General features: G+C 38.8%; 1 protein-coding gene across 5 annotated transcripts in view; it reads right to left on the bottom strand.

Moving 5' to 3' along the window:
• The window catches only part of LOC133823206 (cationic amino acid transporter 4, vacuolar-like), a 93,031-nt gene that overhangs the window by 21,061 nt on the left and 52,375 nt on the right, over nt 1-19,595 (bottom strand). For 2 of the 5 annotated variants that reach the window (XM_062255835.1, XM_062255839.1), the window contains one exon: nt 10,758-10,855. The exons of the other annotated variants lie outside the window; for them this stretch is intronic. In XM_062255835.1, the coding sequence (XP_062111819.1) occupies nt 10,773-10,855 (83 nt within the window). In that variant the 3' untranslated portion in view covers nt 10,758-10,772. Of the gene's footprint in view, nt 1-10,757; nt 10,856-19,595 lie in introns of those variants that run through there. 5 annotated transcript variants of the gene reach the window in all.

The raw sequence follows: 19,595 nt of genomic DNA, 5'->3' as shown, positions 1-19,595 counted from the left end.
GAGGTATATTCTTTTTTTCCCTGGTTTTCATTGGGTCCAAATTAGCGTTACTCGGGATGGGATACCATGGCCTGAGCTCGCAGTGAGTTTTCCTAGTTGCATGCCCCTCTTTTCTATACTCTGTAGTGGGTCATTCAGGGCATTTGCATCTAGAGGTATTAAGCCTATTCCTTTGTGTTTTGTAGCCATCCCCTCATTTGCACGTGAATCCCTTTTTTCTTTCGGAACGAGGTCTCATGTCCAGTGACGGCCCGTCCGACATACCTCCGGGGGTTGAATTTATTGACATGTGCTCAAACTCAGAGTCTCCTGAGGAAAACCCTTACCAGACTATGAATCCTTAAGGCAGGCCCGTATCCGCCATCTTGAGTACATGGCCGAACTTAGGCGTAAAATTTGGGTAGTGGAGAGTGAAATTGACTCGGTGTCGGGAGGAGACGAAGCACCTTTCCCCCCAGACCTTAGTGACCATGTAGCGAGCCTTAGGGTGACCCTTTTAGAGTTGCAGAGGGAGTTGGAGTTTATGGAGGGACACCTTCCGCCTGAGCCTTCCAGCCCATCCTCGCCTGATGACTGTCATGGGGCTGCCTCCGCTTCTCCTCAGCCCCTAGTCTCGATTTTTCCTAGCTCAGCACTTCCGCAGTCACTCCCTCGATGGAAGACTCTTGCTAGGAAGAAAAAATGGAGGGTCAAGTGTTCTGTCTCTTCCTCACATTTTTCTTTTGATTTTGCAGATATGCCGAGGGAATGATGATAGGTGGCTTCCAATGAACCAGACGATTCTCCATTACTGGCAATCGAATGCCGAGCTAACAGTCCTAGGCCCGGCTTCGTGGCCCTCAGCGAGCTCATCCTAAAGGCGGGTGGTACCGTCCTGTTACACCCGTTCTTTGTTGCGGTCCTCAACTACTTCGACCTTGCCCCGCTTCAGCTGGCTCCCAATGGCTGGCTGACTTTAAGCTGCCTTTTCATTACGAAGCTGTTTAAATGAGCTCCTACGGCGACAGAGGTGCATTTCCTCTACAACCTCATGCCCCTTCCCAAGACCAAGGGCTTTTACTATTTACAAAAAGCCAACAACGAGGCCCCTTTGATAGAGGGCTCGGTGTCCAACCCGGGGTCCTGGAAGCAGGACTTTTTCTTCGTGGAAGGCCCTCTCTCGGTCCGCGAGGACTTCCGGGACACTCTCAGTAAGCACCCTGAGCATCACTTTCTCTCTTTTACTTTCTTACAACTTATTGTTTCATGAATTACGTTCATATCGACCATGGCGTGTATTATGCAGAGCAGTTCGCCGAACCCACAGTTGTCGGGTCAGAAGCGAGAGACATGAGAACGTTCCTCAGCGCTGACCCCGCTATGAAAAAGGCGGTGTGCCTATTCACCGTGAAGAATCTGAACCGCCATAAATTGTCCCCTGTCTCGGACCCCAAGTTGCTGTGGACCATCTCTGGGTCCACGAAGATGAAGGGGGCCTTGGCCGAGCCTCACCCAGATGACGATGAGGAAGAACCGGAGGAAGCCCCCCTTGATCGCGGGGGATCTCACCAGCTGCCTCCATCCCTTGGGGGATGCCCTCCATGTGCCTTCTATGATCCGGACATAGCCCCTCATTCTCAAGACCAGTAGGCCGTTCCGGGGTGTTATGTTTGCCCTGACCCCGAGGGCTACGACGCCTTCACTCAGGCTCCTCTCGACCCTGGACCATCGGGGACTTATTTCGCCAACCTTCCGAAGCCTCCCTCTGATCAAACAGATCCTCAGTTTTCCACTGTCACCGCGCCCCCTCCCGTTTCGGCGAGCGGGTCGTCTGTCCTCATCCAGCCAGGTGCCCCTGGTGCGGATGGGGAGCCCTGGTTGACTCGGATGGCAACGTCTTATGGGCAGCAATACATCCAACTTGCCTCGAGCCTCCCCGTATCTGACTGGAACGGTCTTGGGAATGTTTCCCAGTCGGACCTTGGGGAAACCCTAAGGCGCACCATGACTTGGGTGAGTTCCCGCACCTTGCGTCGGCCCTATTATGTATGGGTGTTCATGCATATATTTTTTGTTTTTGTCACTTATTGTTACTGTTGTTAACTTTCTTGTGCAGGCCTATATTGTGGCTCTGTGGTTCGCCGATTCGGCTGGCAATCTCTCCGCGTGGTGCACCGAGAGGGACCGTGTTGCAGCACGGGCTCAAGAGCTTGAGAGAGATCTTAATGAAACCAAGGACAAGTTGTCAAGGATTCGAACCAAACTTGCCAACTCGTTAATGAAGAGGAAGAAAGTGGTTGCCAAGGCTTCGGAGCTGCAGGACAAGGTTACCAAGCTAGAGAGCGAGCTCCAGGGTGCCCAGGCTACCGCGGCTGCTGCTCAGGCGAGGGTCTCCTCCCTAGAGATCGATCTTGAAGCTGCTAGAGCTGAGGTTGCTGCGTCGCAGGAGAAGGTTGCCTCTTTAGAAGCGGAGAGGGCGACTACCGAGCATAGGTCTATAGAGCGCGCCCTCTATGGCGTATGGAGGCAGGACCCCAATTTTTACTTCTCCTCCTTTGGCAAGTATGCCGTGACCCGGGCGGCTAGGTGGAGCGCCCGGGGCAGGAGGCCCTGAGGTTGCTATTTCATTACCTCTGCCAGCCCATAGTAGATGTATGCTCGCTTAAGTCGTTGTAATATTATCGTTCTTACTATTTTTCTTTTGTAACTCTTGTACTATCTTCAAAACTTTCTTTTTCAATGTATATATACATGTGTTGCTATTTATCTCTTATTCTACTGCATTTGAGGTCCTTTTGAGCCTGTATGATGGGGTTTGGTTGGTTCCCCTCTTTTATTTACCAGGCTGGAGGTCCTTTGGAGCCCATGTGAAAGGGTTCACTGGGACCTCTTTTGGTGCCTCTTGATTACTTTTATAAGGATATTTTGACCCCTTGGGTCCTAGCTATCCTTTTATATATTCTTGCGCACGCTTTTTTTTTTTTTTTTGCGAGAAGTGTCCTTCTCGTCGTTATTCATAGTACTATTTTTGCAAGGGTCTCTTTTAGGACCCTTTTTGGCTAGACGGCTTGGTGGCCGCTCTAGACTTATTAGTGTTGTTACTATATATATATATATATATTTATTGTAAGACCCTTTGGCCTCCTTGATGTTCACAAGGGTAGCTAATCCTTGTGAACCCAAAGGATGCCTTGCAAGGTCCTCTCCCTGTTTTCTATATATAAGGACTTCGCCTAAGGCCCCGATATAAGGGTTCCTTCTGGGACCTCCCGTTAAAGGGTCCTTTTTAGGGTCATGGTCCCTTTTGGGTCCTCCTGATGGAGGGCCCTTTTTAGGATCCTCCTGGTGCATAGGGTCCTTTTTAGGATCCTGGTGCAAGGGGTCCTTCTTTGGATTCTCCTGCTTGTTGCTTGCTTTATCTTCACGTGCCACTTCCTCCTGATAGAGGGCCCTTTTTAGGATCCTCCTGGTAGGAAGTCCTTTTTAGGAGCCTCCTTTTTAGGAGGGCAAGGGGTCCTTTTTAGGATCCTCTATTAAAGGGTCCTTTTCAGGAGCCCTTTTTAGGTCCCCCTTGCTAGCTGCATGTTTTTGCCTCCTGTTCTGCCCCCCAAGTGTTTGGTGAAATTTATTTCGACAGGCACTTTGGCTGATGCCCGCGTAGCAAAGAAAAGTAACACATGAAGTTGCAAACAGTTTCATTCATAGCATGCGGTTTACAACCAACCTTGTAAATAAAAGGGTTACATCTAACTAGGAGGTTACCTAGGTAGCCTCTTTGATTCTTACTTACTTAAGCTAAAACAACAAGGAACAAACTAAACATAGGTTCTTTTTGCACTGAGTGCCAAAGTCTCGCTGGTAGCACTTCTCGAGATGATCTAACTTGTGCGGGTCCAAATTGTGTGGGTCACTCCTTCATACACGACCATTGCCATCGGTACAGATGGTTTGGTGGTTTTGCGTAGGGACATGCTATAGCATTCCCTCGCTTCCTTCTGCTCCCCTTTCACGCATGCTACTCCCTTGGGGGTTGGGAACTTCATAGCTAGGTGATACACAGAAGTGATCGCCTTCAATTCTCTCAGAGAGGGTCTCCCTAATACCGCATTGAAGGCTGAGGCGCAATCCACCACGACAAAGTTAGCCATTACGGTGGTTTTCCTAGGTTGCTCCCCCATGGTGAGGGCTAATTCGATTGCCCCCAGGGGCTGTATCGAATCTCCCGTGAACCCATACAAAGACGCAGTGCAAGGCTTTAAGTGACGGAGGCTCAATTCCATCTTTTCCAGCGTTGGTCGATACAAGATGTCCACAGAGCTCCCGTTATCCACCAAGACCTGATGTACCCTCATGTTAGCAAGCTGGGCAGTTAGCACCAGGGGGTCATTATGAGGGAAATGCACCCCCTGTGCATCTTCTTCAGTGAAAGTTATCGAGTCATTCTCACCCTTGAAGCTCTTCGGGGGGCGTTGCTCCAAACTTAAAACGCAAGGTGGTGGACTTCGTCTGGCCTCCTTGGCGTACTTGTCTTGCCCCTTCCTTGAATCGCCTCCGAATCCTGGTCCTCCAAAGATGGTCCTGACCTCTCCCTGCACTTCTGGGGCGGCCCTCCGTGCCCGCGATGGGGACACTCCTTCTTCTGGCCTCTGGTTCTCCTTGCGCACATATCTGCCCAAATGCCCTCTGCGGATGAGCTCCTCGATTTCCACCTTCAAATGGTTGCACTTCGCGGTGGTGTGGCCGATATCTTTGTGATATTGGCAATACTTGCTGGGGTCTCTTTTAGACCGATCTTTTTTTATTGGCGGGGGCCTTTTGAAAAGGACCTGGTTTTCGTTCGTAATGAAAATATCCTCTCTCGCGTGGGTGAGGTATGTGTAAAAGGTGTATGGGCTCTATATGCGCTCATCAGAGCGTTGGTGCTTCCGGGGTCGATCATCCCTCGTTCCCTCATAAACCCCCTTCTTCTTTGAACCGCTTTGGTTTTCCCGGGCTGAAGGTTTCGGGGGTGATGGACCTTTTCCAGCTTTGAAGCTCCCGTGACCATCCTCCACGCGAATGTACTTTTGTGCCCGCTCGTAGAAATCATCCAAGTCTGTGACCTCTCTCTTGAGCATGTTATCCCATAACTTGCTCCATGGGTGTACTCCAGCTGTGATGGCCATTTTCAGCTCCCTACCTTAGCTGCCTCTATATTGAACCGGTGGATATAGCTCTTCAGACTCTCGTTTCCTCCTTGCTTCACATTGGCGAGGCTGGTGCCTAGCATCGTGTAGTCTCGCATGGCGTGGTGCTGCTGGAGGAATTCATCAAAAATTTGTTGCCAAGATCGAAGCCTCTTGAACCATTTGTATGCAGGTCCTCTTAGTGTAACAGCGAAGCAATGACATCTCGCCCCGTTGCCAATTCCGCTCAGCTTCATCAGGTCATTAAATGTATCTAGATGATATTTTGGATCCGTGCTTCCTTCGTAGGGGGTTATGTGGGGTTCTTTAAAGTTGGTAGGGAGCCTGATGGCCTGGATCTCCCCGACGAAGGGTGACTCATGGTCGAACTCCTCCTCAAAAATTTGACCTCCAGAGGCGGTGACGATCTTGCTCCGCAGGCTCCTCAGTTCTATGTCCAAGTCCTACCTCCTCTTGCTTAGAGAGTCCCTCAAAGCGGACGGGTTGAGATCCGCCTTTCACTTGCCCTCTCGAGGCGCCATAGGGGGCGTGGTCCCTTTACCCGCCCTCTTTTTATTGAGCTCCTCCCGTAAATCTGAGGGTGCTCTTTTAGAGGTGACCTCGTCCTCGTTGCGAGGGGCAACGTTGGTCCTTGGCTCTGGTTTTTGGGCCTGCTTCAATGGTTCAGGATGTTCGCGTTGCTTCACTCGGGGGGTGGTACTGGTGGAGTGTCGGGTCCTCCCATCATCTACTGGTACGACGGTGGTCTCTACCCCCTCCCGACCTTTCTCCTTCCGCCTGGGCAAGGTCACGCTTGACTTACCCTGCAATAGGCCATTCAGCACCTCTTGCATGTTTTCCAGGGTGGTCTCCAACCTTTGGTTCTTACGGTGGAGCCCACATATTTCTTCTTCATAGAATCGAGATTTCGAACTCGAGCTCACGGAATGGACCTGAGGATGCTTATCGTACCTACGCGCAGAGGGGCTCGGGTCCTGCCGGCCAGAGTTCGGTACTTGGGGTGGTCTAGGGAGCGGGAACTCGTTAGCATTTCCCAGTGGTGCTCCTGGAGGACTCTCTACAGGCGGGACGCCCGGTGACGAGGCCTCTTTATCACCCTCGTGAACCTCAGGGTCCCTTGGGGGCTCCACTTCTCTGGGTGGAGGAGGATCCTTCATGGAGGCCTTCAACTGGACTCCGTTAAGGTGGACCTCCACCTCTCGTGGCTCCCTGAGTCGCTTTGAACGTCTTGGCATTTCTTTTTGCTGGAAGTAATGGTAGAACAGTAGCTTGGGAACTTAAATTCCCACAGACGGCGCCAAACTGTTGACGGTGAGAACTCGTCAACTAAGTTAAGTTGGACAGAATTGCAAGATAAAGATTGTCAATATAAAAGCCTTAGAAATTTCAGTATCAACTCTAAGAAAAATTGCAGAAGAACAATGGTCAAATAAGTTTTTCATTCACTATGGTGCACTTGCTACAGTAAATTTTCCAACCCCCCCACAGGTGGAGTTAGAGTCCATTTTATAGTAGGCTCTAATGGCCCTGGGTACATGGTGGTCCAGGGGACCAAATGGTACATGAGTACACTAAGAGGAGAGTGGTTCCAGGGGTAGTGGTGTCGGCTCTGGTACATGGTCAGAGTCCATGGGAGCACCTCACCTTTTGTACCCAGTCACGACTCCACCACTTGCTTTGTACGGGTGTCAGAGACGTGATGGTGGTGTAGCCACCCTTCTTACTATTTCCAACCGCCACTACTTGTCGAGCACAAGTGTCAGGCCCGTCCCCTGATCCTAGCAGGCATGTACGTACCCCTTTTGAGGTACCTTGTTCGTACTCTTTTTGTCTCTTGTGGGCCACCTCGATCACTGTCATTATGCACGCGGGGCTTTGGGACGAGATCCATTGGGGCGTGGTCGCCATATATGTGTAGCTCTTTGGGAGAGGCTCTCGCGAGATGCCCCCCGCGAGGCTGCTGGGAGCGCCAAGACGTTGCACTCGAGATGATGTGTGTGGCCTAGGCATGGCCGAACCATGGCCTCGCGAGTTATATGGCCTCCCCCAAGATTCCGAGATGGAGGTAGGGCCTCTCTCCTAGGCGCGTCCAAGCGAGGCCGTGGTGATGCGCGCCAAGGGCAGGGCCAAGCGAGGCGGGGCCGAGCGCCTAGGTGCGTCCAAGCGAGGCCGTGTTGATGCGCGCGCGTGAGGCGGGCCGCGCGCCCGGGGCAGGGCCGAGCGAGGCCGTGGATATGCGCGCGCGCAAGGTGGGCCGCGCGCCTGGGGCATGGCCGAATGAGGCGGGGCCTCGCGCTTAGGCGCGTCCGAGCGAGGCCGTGGTGATGCGCGCGCGCGAGGCAGGCCGCTTGCCTGGGGCATGGCCAAGCGAGGCGGGGCCTCGCGCCTAGGCGCGTCCGAGCAAGGCCGTGGTGATGCGGCTGGGGCCTCATGCACCACGAGTTGATGCGAGGCTGTTGCCAGTGGACGATGGCCCGAGCGTCCCGCGACTCAGACACGCATTTAGGCCTTTATGGGACCTTAGCGTGCGTCTGGGATCTTTTACGGGCGTGGAATATTGAGCATCCACAATCATCATATAAATCATGTATGCCACATAGTCATACATTAATTCAATTAATTCAACATGTATATCCCATTATGTTCTCCAAGAACTATAATCAAGGCACTTAGCCTTAACAGTAAATTTGGGTCCTTACACGCTCGCTCTCTTGGGAGGCGACCAGGGTGGCTTGGAGCTCGTCACTCCTAGCTCGAACCTGAGCAATTATGCGGAGTTGGTCCAGGATAGACTGCAAAAGGAAAAGGCAAGTCAAGGTTAGTAAAAAAAATGAAAATGATAAGAGAGTTTGCGTACAGAATTCATAAAGCTAAGAGACTTACGATGGTTGTTGAAGTATCAGTGATCACAGTTCTTGAACCCATTTGACATAAAGAACTAGCCTTTATAGTCATTTGGGTGGATGGGGAGGTCGATGATGGAGGCCGAGCTGGGGAAGTGGGTGAGGTAGTAAAAGTCGTCACCTCGCCCCTTCTGATTAGGACTGGCCTTGAGGCAGAAGAAGTACATAATATCTGTTGGGGTGGGTACCTCCCACTCATGCCTCAAAAACAGATATTTCAACCCCGCCAAAAGTCGATAGGAGTTCTGGGGGAGCTGGAATGGAGCCAGTTCAATGTAGTTCAAAATATCTACGAAGTACTGATCTAATGGGAGGAAAGCACCTGCCTTCAGGTGCTCATCACTCCAAGCCCCAAAGTAGTCTTGAAGGGGGGCGCAGCTCCGCTCTCCTTCCAATGGAGGTCGAGTGAGGAGGCCATCAATTCCCATCTCAATCCCATGGCTCAGCAGTATTTTGTTTACTTTTCCCTGTGACTTTATTTGGGACACGATGTGCTCGGCCTTGAAAAAGCATTGGGGTTGACAACAAGTTCCTTCTCCACCACTAGGCCGAAGCAAGGAATTGAAGATTCAAACGTGATATGTTTGTGTTTGTTCTTGTTCTAAGTAGAGGAGCTCACGATGTTTTTCTTTGGTGGGGACATGATCTAGCTTACCTAACGACAAAGCGACCTATTAGTGGCGACCCAAGATAATTACTAGCTACGGTGATAAAGATACGGTGACCCGAGGGTTTAAGCGGTTTGCTTTTGGTGATTCAAAAATTACACGAGCTAAGATATGTCCTGGCATCAATGTGTGGTTCCACACGTAGTCCTATGCCACGCACTATGAATTCGGGAAATTCCTTGATACTTCGGGATTCGAGTGTCAAACTCGTCAGACCCACTACTTTTCTTTTGAAAGCGGTTTTATGCAAAACCGCTTAAGGAATCGTGACCCTTAAGCTACCCAAGGCCAAACCTAAAAACCTCTCAACTCTACATCCAAACAGGTATCCTAATCTATTCATCAATGACATTTTTCATGAAAAACCCAGAAAATTGTCTAGTTTTTGAATACCTTATTTCTAAACAAGTCTAGTATCGTTCTTTTAGCCTAAATCGAACCCTATTTAAACTCCAACATGGCCAGAACACGAAACGATAATGAACAAAAAATGTTTCTCGAAGTAAAAAGCTCATTGTAAAATTAAGAAATGAAATATTCAAGTCAGATGAGGAAATACTTACAGTTTATACATTTGTTCGACGAGAATGATTGATGCGTCCACTGGCAGGAGCTTGAGAGCTTCTGAGAAACTGAAGGACGATGAAGGTTTATAGAACAAGTTTGAGAGAAGAAAGAGATTTTTGTTTCTGAAAGGAAAGTTTTTGAATGCAAAGGTGGTAAGGTTCAAGTCTGATCTCCCTATTTATACGTAAACTTTGGGAATTAATACGGGCCATCCGATTGGGTCAGCTCAAGATCCAAAGGCCAAGATTAAATGACCCGTGCGGCGGAAAAAATTTGACAGGACAGTTATCACAGTCCTCGAAACCCAAACAAACAGCCACGTGTTCAACACTCGAGTAGTAGGCAAGCACGATTTTACATGACAAAAGCCTAAAAGCCCCTACTATGCGTGTCAGAAAGTGATGACGTCAAGCACGAGTAGGAGCTTGGGGGGAAATGTTGTACCCTAAAAATTAGCACGATTTTAATCACTCAGCTAGAGGTATAGTTGGCAGATGAATATATGGAAAAAGCTGACGAGTAGAACATCTAGCTAATGATGATGTGAGCAACTCGAGTTAGGACTTGACAACACGGCATTTAGGTAAATGTTAGGTTGCCTCTTAGGGTGACGGTCCAGTTCGAGACATGTAGCAGCGCCAGATCCCCTTTAGGGCACTCTGAATATATTCAGCTCGTGGAAACCTAGTCATGATGCATACTGAAGGATCCCGAGAGACTCGGGGGCACTCTATACGCTCATTAATGCCCAGGTTGTATTGCACATTTATTACTTATTGTTCGAGATAGCAGGAGTGTATTATGTTAGGCAATCATATCCCTATGTAAATGGGAATTATGTGTATTAAATATATACCATATTTATGCACACAGTTACCCAAACCTGTCCAGGAAATTTCACTATAAATATCATGGATAATGGACAGGAAAAGGGACTGCCTTTTTTGTAATACTGAAACTCTGCAAAAATTGTGAGAGAAGAGCAATAATATTGTCTCGTGGACTAGGTGGATTTTAACCACTGAACCACGTAAAATTGTGTGTGTAAGAAAGAGTTCATATAAGTTCATTACGGTTTGCAAATAAGCACTAACACTCTTATTAGATTTCTAAATCTACTGTTGGCGAAAATTTGCGTCAAGAGTGATTAATAAATAAAATGGAAAAAGAGAAGAAAAGAATGGAAGACGTGAAGAAAATAGAGAAACATAAGAAAATAAAGTGAAGACATAAACAAAAATCATAAAGGGAAGCAGAAAAAGGAAGACCTGAAGAAAATAGGAAAAAGGAAGCAGAAGAATGAGGAGTCTACTACAGATGATGTATCTCTCACCTTGGAGGAACAAAAGTGTTTGGAAACCATTGTTCCAAAAAAAAAAGATGTCCAACAACTTATAATACAATTTTGAAAATAGGATGTACGATATAAAGACTCGTCTTCTTTGCATTAGTAGTAAAATAAATATCATTCAACAACTCTTGTTATGAGCAAGCATCTCTACTATCCTTATTGTGTTCCAGCTCATGAGCTCCAAGTAGTCCAAACTGAAATCTGTCAAAGGCTCATCCATTTTTTATAGAAGGAAGATTACTACATGCGGATTGAACTCGTCAAGCTTGAACGCAATATTACTTTTCAAAAATGGTGCTTGAAAAATTGGATCAAGGATTGAAGAATCTCTTTTTATAATTTTCATTTAAATGATTGTACTCTTTTAATGATTTTTTAGTTAGATGTATGTTGAATTTAACATATTATTATTATTATTATGAAATGGAAATTTGAACTTTTTTTAATGGTAATAATTATTATTATTATTTTAATATGTCTATTTCTTTTTTATCTTTATATTTCGTTATAAAAAACAAAATAAAAAATTAGTGAGTTTTCTTGGAAGTTTAAAAAGTGTTACTTTTTTATATAATTTTTTAATATTAATAATACAAATTTTTCAAAAATATTGTAAAAAATAATTAATTATATATGTTAATAGACTTAAAACTAAATAAAAGAAGAATATTAGTAATCAACAATGATATTTATGGATTTAATTATCTTTCTTGGAAGTTTAAAAAGGTAGTTTAAATATTATATTAAAAGTTAAATGTAGTTCCATTTCAAAAAAAAATTAATAATAATATATGTAGTATTTCAAAAATGGAAAATAATTGGGATAATTGACTCATCATATTACTCATTAGTCATTATTATTCCTCATATATTATCTTCTTTATTATTGCAAATTCATTATATATATGTGGCTAGGACCTTTTTTTAATCATCATAAAAATTGTTCATTTAGACACAAAGAAACCAAAATAGAGAAAATAAACAATAACAAGATCGAAGAGATAATTCTTACTATATCACTTTTGAAATTCAAAGAAAAATTCTTAAGTGCAGAGTTGTACAATTTCATGGAAGAGATTAAGTTGCGTCTCAATAGATCACTTGAAGAAAGAAATACAATGAGAAAGGCAATGATGGATTAAGCATTTGGATAATAGAGTGGAGAAAGTCCTAACATACGTGAGATTCGACACATTCAGAATGAATTATTCTGAAAGTTCATCGATGCTTCTGAGCATGAGTACTTATATTGGACGACTCAAATGTATGATGTTGAACGTGAAATTATATATCATGAAATGTTGTTGGATGCTTTCAAGAACATTTAGGGATTGTCTTTTTTATCTACAAAAATTAGAGTGTTTGCTCATCTATGTTGAATTAAGAATTTTATTGTTGTTAATGGAAATTTAAACTTTTTTTATTTTACAATTATAATTATTATTATTATTAGCAATTTACATATCGAATTTTTTCTTGTAGCAATATATTTCGAAATGAACAAAGTCATTTATCTTAAGATATATTTCAAAAATGACTAATTTGTTTACAAAGAATACATCATTTTTTATTATTTAAAAAAATCGTTAATTTAAATTTATAAAGAGTAAATATAGATTTTTAAAAAAATATATTATTAATGATTCTGGAGTGGTTGACTCCTTGTCTTACTCATCGCTCATTATTATTCTTGATGTCTTCTCTTACTTATTAATTATTTGTGTTGAAAAACAATGTTGAGTGTGTGTGTGACTAGGCAACCCTTGATCATCACTAAGATTGTCCATTTAGATACCAAAATAATAGAAAGAAAATGGACAGCAAGATGATAGAGGAAATAATTCTTACTAGATCACTTTCAAAATGCAAAGAAAAATTCTTAAATGAAGAGTTGTATAGTTTTATGGAACAAATTAAGATGCACCTCATGAGATCATTCGAAGAAAGAAGTACAATGAGAATCGCCTACATTGATCAAGCAATTGGAGAATGGAGTAGAGAAAGCCCTAAAGTACGTAAGATTAGAGTAATTCATATTGAATTAGCACAATGGTTCTTCGATGCTTCTAAGGAGGACCTGTATTGGAGACATCAAATGTATGATGTTGAACATGGAATAGTATATCATGAAACATTGTTGAACTCTTTCATGAACATGTAGGAATATTCATACTTTGTATTAAAAAATTAGAATAATTTCCCATCTATGAATTGAAAGTGAATTTTTATGATTATTTTTTTATTATTATTATTTGAAGTTTTTTTTTAATTAAAATTTTGTAAATTCATTTTAAAATAATAAACCAAAATCTGAAAAGTTGTAAAATAATTTCGAATTTTAGTAAAAAAATTCAAAATTATTTTACTAAAAAAATTTAAAAATTTAAAACCAAAATAAATATTTAATTGTCCAATTAATATTTAATTTTTTATTTTTAAATTATTATGCATGATTTAAGTATAGTGGTGATATGAAAAGTTGCATTTATTAATCTTTTTTTAAATATCCAAAAAAAAATAATGTCATTTATTGTTATTTCAATACATATTGATGATAAAATCAAATCTTTACTCACCATATCTATCCCACTTTCCCAAAAAAAATATAGATGTATATTTTAAAAATAAATTTTAAATTAATAATAAATATTATATATGTGGCCGAAATTTAGGTTTGACCAATAAAATTAATGGCTGAATATTTGCTTTAATGGTACAATATGTACATGCATGACGGTTAAGAGTTGAAAAAAAATTAAATATATAATAATAATTATTAATGTGGCTGAAATTATTAGTCTCTCCAACAACATTAATGGCTAAATATTTTTTTTTCTAATTGTATACAATGAGTTAAGGAGTTGCAATGGTTAACAAATTAATATTATTTTTTTAAAAATTTAAGAACATACTTTATATAGTATAGACCTCTTCTTCAAACACAATATATTTCTACTCTTATTTCACATATTTCTATGTCTTTCAACATTCCTCATGGTTAACATGATTCAAGAACTCATCTCTTTTGCTGAAGACATGATAAAAAAAATTGGAGTTTATTTTGTCAGTAGCAGATATCTTGCCTTCATCAAAATTTACTGAGTTGAACTCATCTCTCTTGGAACAAATTTTCCTTGCAAGTTTGCCACAATATCTCGAAAAATTGGGAGGGAAATGCACAAGATGTATATTAAAAACTTGAAGAAATTGAAGGGTGGAACAAAGAACTTGTCAAAAATGAAGAAGACTCGCGAACGCATCAAGAAGAGGATAACGAACGATGAAGAAGGAGAATCTTCAAAGAAAAAGATGAAGGGAAAAGAGTAAATTTTAAGTTACCGAATTAATTATTTGTATTTTGTTTTTATTTTCTGTTCAATTTTTAATATGAGCAAATATTTTAAGTTTCTCAGTAAAAAGTTTAAAATTTATTGTTTTAATTATTATTATTTAATATCTTAAAAAATTATATTTAATATAATAAAATTCGAAAAAACAATGAAAAATATATTTTTTTTTAAATTGATTACTGTCATGTATATAATAAAAATACTTATTTTACCCAAAAAATAATTAAGGAATATGATTTAATATTCAATTAATATATGAACATTCAAAAATTACCTAATTGGTTTCCAAAAGTTGTCTTTTTTCATGCACCATTTCAAGAAAATAGGTTTAATTTCTTGAAAATTTAGGTGGCTGAATTATTTCCAAAAAATTTTAAAATGGACAATAACCACCTCAATTTGAATAGATGCAATTATTTGTATCATAAATGCACTTTAAATGAAAAGTGGAAACATGCACGAATTTGAAAAGTTGCAATTACTCATAAAATATATTATTTTCGTAAACAATTAAAAAAAAAAAATTTCATAACCCTACACATCATCCTACTAGGCTATATATATTCTAAAGTAGATTAAATAGTTTTCATTTCTTCCTTTTAAAATATATATATATATCTTCATCTGTTTCTCTAGAAAATAACTAACTTTCTGTTTCTCTTCTAAACGATTTTTCATTATTATGGAAGACTTGTTAACTTTTCAAGTACCTATTTTTTCCATGATCGAAATGCTAGAACGTCAATTATCCATCGTTAAAACATTTTCCAAAAAAGAAACTTCTCAAAGCGAAAGCAAATCGGAGCCTGAAATTTCCCTTTTTGTCGAGAAGCAACAACACAGAAGAAAAAGGTTGACTTCTCTTATGGTTGAAAATTTGGAGTATGAAATTGAACTTTGGAAAGAAGAACTTGAGATGGTGAGGATGGATGACAAAGATGTCTACGATCACTTATTGGGTGACAACGAAGAACGATTCAAAGAGAATATGAAAGTTCTCTTAGAGGATGAAAAAATTGATACCAGTGGAATTGATTTGAACTCCGACAAGGATGAATAGATTATCATTATTATTATTTTATTTATATTATGATCAAGTTTCTTCTTTCTTTTATTTTGCCAGTTTATGACTTTATTATGACATTGTTCTTCAGTCCTAGTGACTGATTCTATGTTTATTCTCTAATATTATTAAGAATTTTAAGTTTTTTTTTATTTTTTTGAAACTTTTACTTTTTTTAATGTGTATTTTACTAAAATAAATTATATGCATCATTTATGAGAATTGGTTATATTTTTCCTATTTATTTTTTAAAAAAAATAATTTATTGAAAATTTGAATTGGTTACGCAAAATTCGAATTTGTAACTAATAATAATAGCAATAGTAATAATTATGACCAAAATTTCAGATTTCTTTATGAAAAAAAGTTAATGAAAGTAAACCCTATTTATTCTTCATACAAAAATTTCTCATAATCGAAAAATGCAATAAATATATTTGAGAAAAATATATAAATAATTACTTTTATTATTTTGGTCGAAATTTTTGAAAAAATATATCATTAAATATTAATAAATCCAAGATTCTTCAAAATTGGTTATATTGTTTAACTTTTAAATGGTGCATTTAATATTTAATAAGTGTGTATTTCTAAATAATAATAGCAATAAATGATGGGTAGTTGAGCAATCATCTTTACAATAAAGTAATAATATTTTTATTCTAATTTAAAATTTAAACTTTGTATTGGAAGTTGAACAGATGTCTTCATATTTAAACTAGTAATTAAATACATTTATAAAAATTTGTGTAGTATACAATTTTTATGAGAATTTTTAAATTTATTAAATCGAATAAATGATTTTTTTTTAAATTTCTAATTATTTTTTTCATCTAGTTAGGTTATAAAAACTCTTTATTTATATATATAGGTAAAGAATTGACAAAGATTACCTAAAAAATAGAGTCCACTGGGAAATAGAGAAAAGGAATTGAAAAAATAGAGTACAACAACGATATGGAGAAAGAGAATGAAAACAACGAGGGTCTCAACACTACTGATAAAGAGAATCACAACAAAGATGAGGTCAACGATATGGAAAAAGAGAAGCCAAAAATGACGGATATTATTATTTTTGAGGAAGGCAAGCAAAGAATGGATGACAACAACGATGTACAGAAAGATAAGACAATAATTGAAGACATGGATCATATGGCAAAAGGGAAGCAAAAATGGGCAAATGTTATGGATGAGGAAAATGAAAAAGGAAAAAAAATTGGTAGACGCGAAGGATATGGAACCCAACGATGTGTTCCTCAGTAAAGTTGTTGAATTAATCTCTGACAATACATCTCTTGATCTTAAAGAGCTCACCACATCGGTAGAGATAAAAAAGAAGAATGAGGAAATCAATCAATTCTTGGTTCTTATCCATACCAGAAAGACTAAACTTGGGTCTCTCCTTTCATCTCGATGCATCTCAAGTCGCCTATGGAGTCTTGACGCACGCAAGATGCAACTGTCTTAACATATCATCATTCAGAAATTCATCCATGCTGTAGAGAATGAACAGCACTTTTGGCTCCAAGAACTCTTGAAAATTGTTCATGATGAAAATAAAATAATAGTATGCTCAATTTTTAAAAAAATTATTTCTTATTAAAGTTTTAATTTTGACAATGTTACTTTTCCTCTTTTTGTAATTTGTCGTCTATGAATTTTTTTAAAAAAATATTAGTTTCTCGGCATTATTTTTCAATTTATTTGTATACAATATTCTCCAACACATGAACTTATTAAATTATAAATTGGCAATAATTAACTTATAAATTGTTAATAGTAACTTATCATAATAATTTCTCACTAAACTCTAATATAGTTTAAGAAACTATAATTATTTATTAATAATAATTTTTTTTAAATATAATTAATATAAAATTTAGTAATTTATTTAATATTTTTTTAGAATTTGAAAACTTTTAAAATTAATAAAAAAAAATTAAAATGTTACATAAAATAAATACAATATAATTATTTATTAATAATAATTTTCGAAAAATATACTTAATATAACATTTTGTAATTTATTTAATATATTTTTGTAGATTTTGAAAACTGTAAAAATTATTAAAAAAAAAAAACTAAAATATTACATAATACTAAAACACACATCCCACAACTATAATAAGTACAAAAACACACATGTCACAACTATAATTCTTAGATATGTAAAAAGTTTTCTCGAAATTATCAATTTTCTATAAATCATTGTAATAATTGTAATGACAAATGCTATAAATTAATGCTTTAGCAACTATAATAAAAGTCTATCTTAATTACTTATCTTTTTTTAAAAAAAAACTAAATATATATATATATATATATTTCTTTGGATATGTAAATATATTTTCGAAATTACCAATTGAATATTTAATTTTTATAGGTTGGAACATGTTACATCTCTTTATAATCAATGTAATCATTTTAATGAGAAATGCATTAAACTCTCGTCTTCCATTATTAATTATGAATAATAAAAAAAAAGCTATATAAGTGACAACATTATTCATTATTGACAACTGGCATTTTAAGATGATTCACAACATAATGCACAACAAAGTTATGGTGGAAATAGTTCGCCATCATTCCCTTTCCAAATGCAAAGAAAGATTCATCACTGAAGACTAACATGCTTTGCAGGATGATATTCAGTCGCGTCTCTTGCAAATTTTTCATGAAAGAAGTACAATAAAGATGATCTTGGCAGATCATGTAATCCAACAATACTTGGCGACTCTTTTGGATGTGAAAGATATGGAACAAGCTCAAAAAGATTTAGCCTTATCTTTTATCGAAGGTTCAAAGAAAGAAGACTTGTTTTGGAGGCAACAATTGTTTGATGTTGAATATGAAACTAGTTATCATGAGTCTTTGCCTTTCATTCACATGCATGGTTCAAATACAAAATAACCATATGTTCTATCTTTATTTTCATTAGGGAATCAAATGGTATTTCAGTGGAAGTTGTTTTTTGTTTACTATTATAATATAAGTATCATTTCCAAAATTCTGTTAATAATATGTTGGATTTATTAACAACTTTGAATTACCATTATTTTTGAAATAATATAAGTGGTCGAAATTTATGTGTACAAGTGTTTTGTATTTATTAATAAAATAAGCATATTATCCACTTCCCAATAATATCCAGTACAATAATAAATGGCCAAAAATCAGGGAATGAATAAGTGTGATTGGTCGAAAAAATTTCAAAAAATTGAACAGTCACATGTCTTTGAAACCCTACTTATTTATATATCAAACACCTTAATTTGAACCTCTACATTTCTTATTATTTTAGTAAAAAAAATTAAAACAGTTTTATCATCTCTTTCTACTCTTAGCCATATTTGATGTAGATCAAGAATACTTGACTCTTGTAGAAAGAATGATTGAGAATCTTCAATTCTTGATGAAAATTGCCTAAACTTGCCTACCTTACCAATCACCAAGGTTCAAGACTGTACAAATTTCGAAGACGGTGGGCATATTCCTTATCAATTTTCCATTGTATCAAAAACAATCAGAAGGGAACTAAGCAACTTATATGCTCAAAACTTGAAGGTTATAGCGCACCAATTTATTTTATTTTATTTTGTGCTTTATTTTATTATTAATTGTTAAGTGTTATGATATTATTTTTAATTATTTGGTTGAAATTATGTGAATTTAGTTTTGTTATTTGTTTTATTTAATTAATCTATTTTAAGGGCTTTCTTGAGTTTTGGTTGGGTGCACTGAGGTGCATGGTTAATAAAGATGCACTTGGGAATTCGTATTTGTGCATGTGCATAGTTGCATGGTGAGCATGCAATAGTTTTTCTCATGCATTGTTTTTTTTATTTTACTATTGTTGACGCGGTTCTTCGCCAACAGGTAATTAAGAAAATAAGAGAAAGGGATTAGTGCTGAATAATGAACCGAAACAGATGGATGATCTTAAAATGGACTAATGACACAAATACGTTTTCTAGGTGGTTCAAATGTTAAAATCCTTCTACTCCACCAGCCAATATTATTGCTATATTTATGGTATTCTTTACAGGGTATTTTGTTACACAATAGAATCCAACCCTTTGCAACTCCCAGGATCTCCATATTTATAGGAGAGGGCACCTGGGAGTTGGTAAGGGGGGTCATCCCGTAACCTTCTGGCCCATCATGTCACTTTTGTGACATTCATGATTAATTCCTAAAACCTGACAAATGAAGTGTGGTCTAATCAATAGGTAAGGGGGATAATGGGTCGCACGGCCCAACCCAGTTGTGGGTGCCTGAACACGCACGTTCATGTGGCGTGTCCGAGAATTCAGGGATATATCAGACACGTGATGTCTGATATATGCACGTTTACATTGCATGGTTGACTTTATAAAGGGTCACAGCTTCCAACTCCAGCTCGTGCCTCTAGCTGGACGCCTTCTTGACCTGCGGTCTTTATTTTCCTGACTTGGCCCTTAAATAATCTTGGTAAACCTTTGGTTACCCCGAGCTAAAGAGGTAGGACCTGACGACAGCAGCTCCGGCC

This window comes from Humulus lupulus, chromosome 3 (genome assembly GCF_963169125.1).
Source record: "Humulus lupulus chromosome 3, drHumLupu1.1, whole genome shotgun sequence".
NCBI lineage: Eukaryota > Viridiplantae > Streptophyta > Magnoliopsida > Rosales > Cannabaceae > Humulus > Humulus lupulus.
Note: the sequence above shows the minus strand (reverse complement) of the source record. Positions and strands in the feature narration are given on the sequence as shown.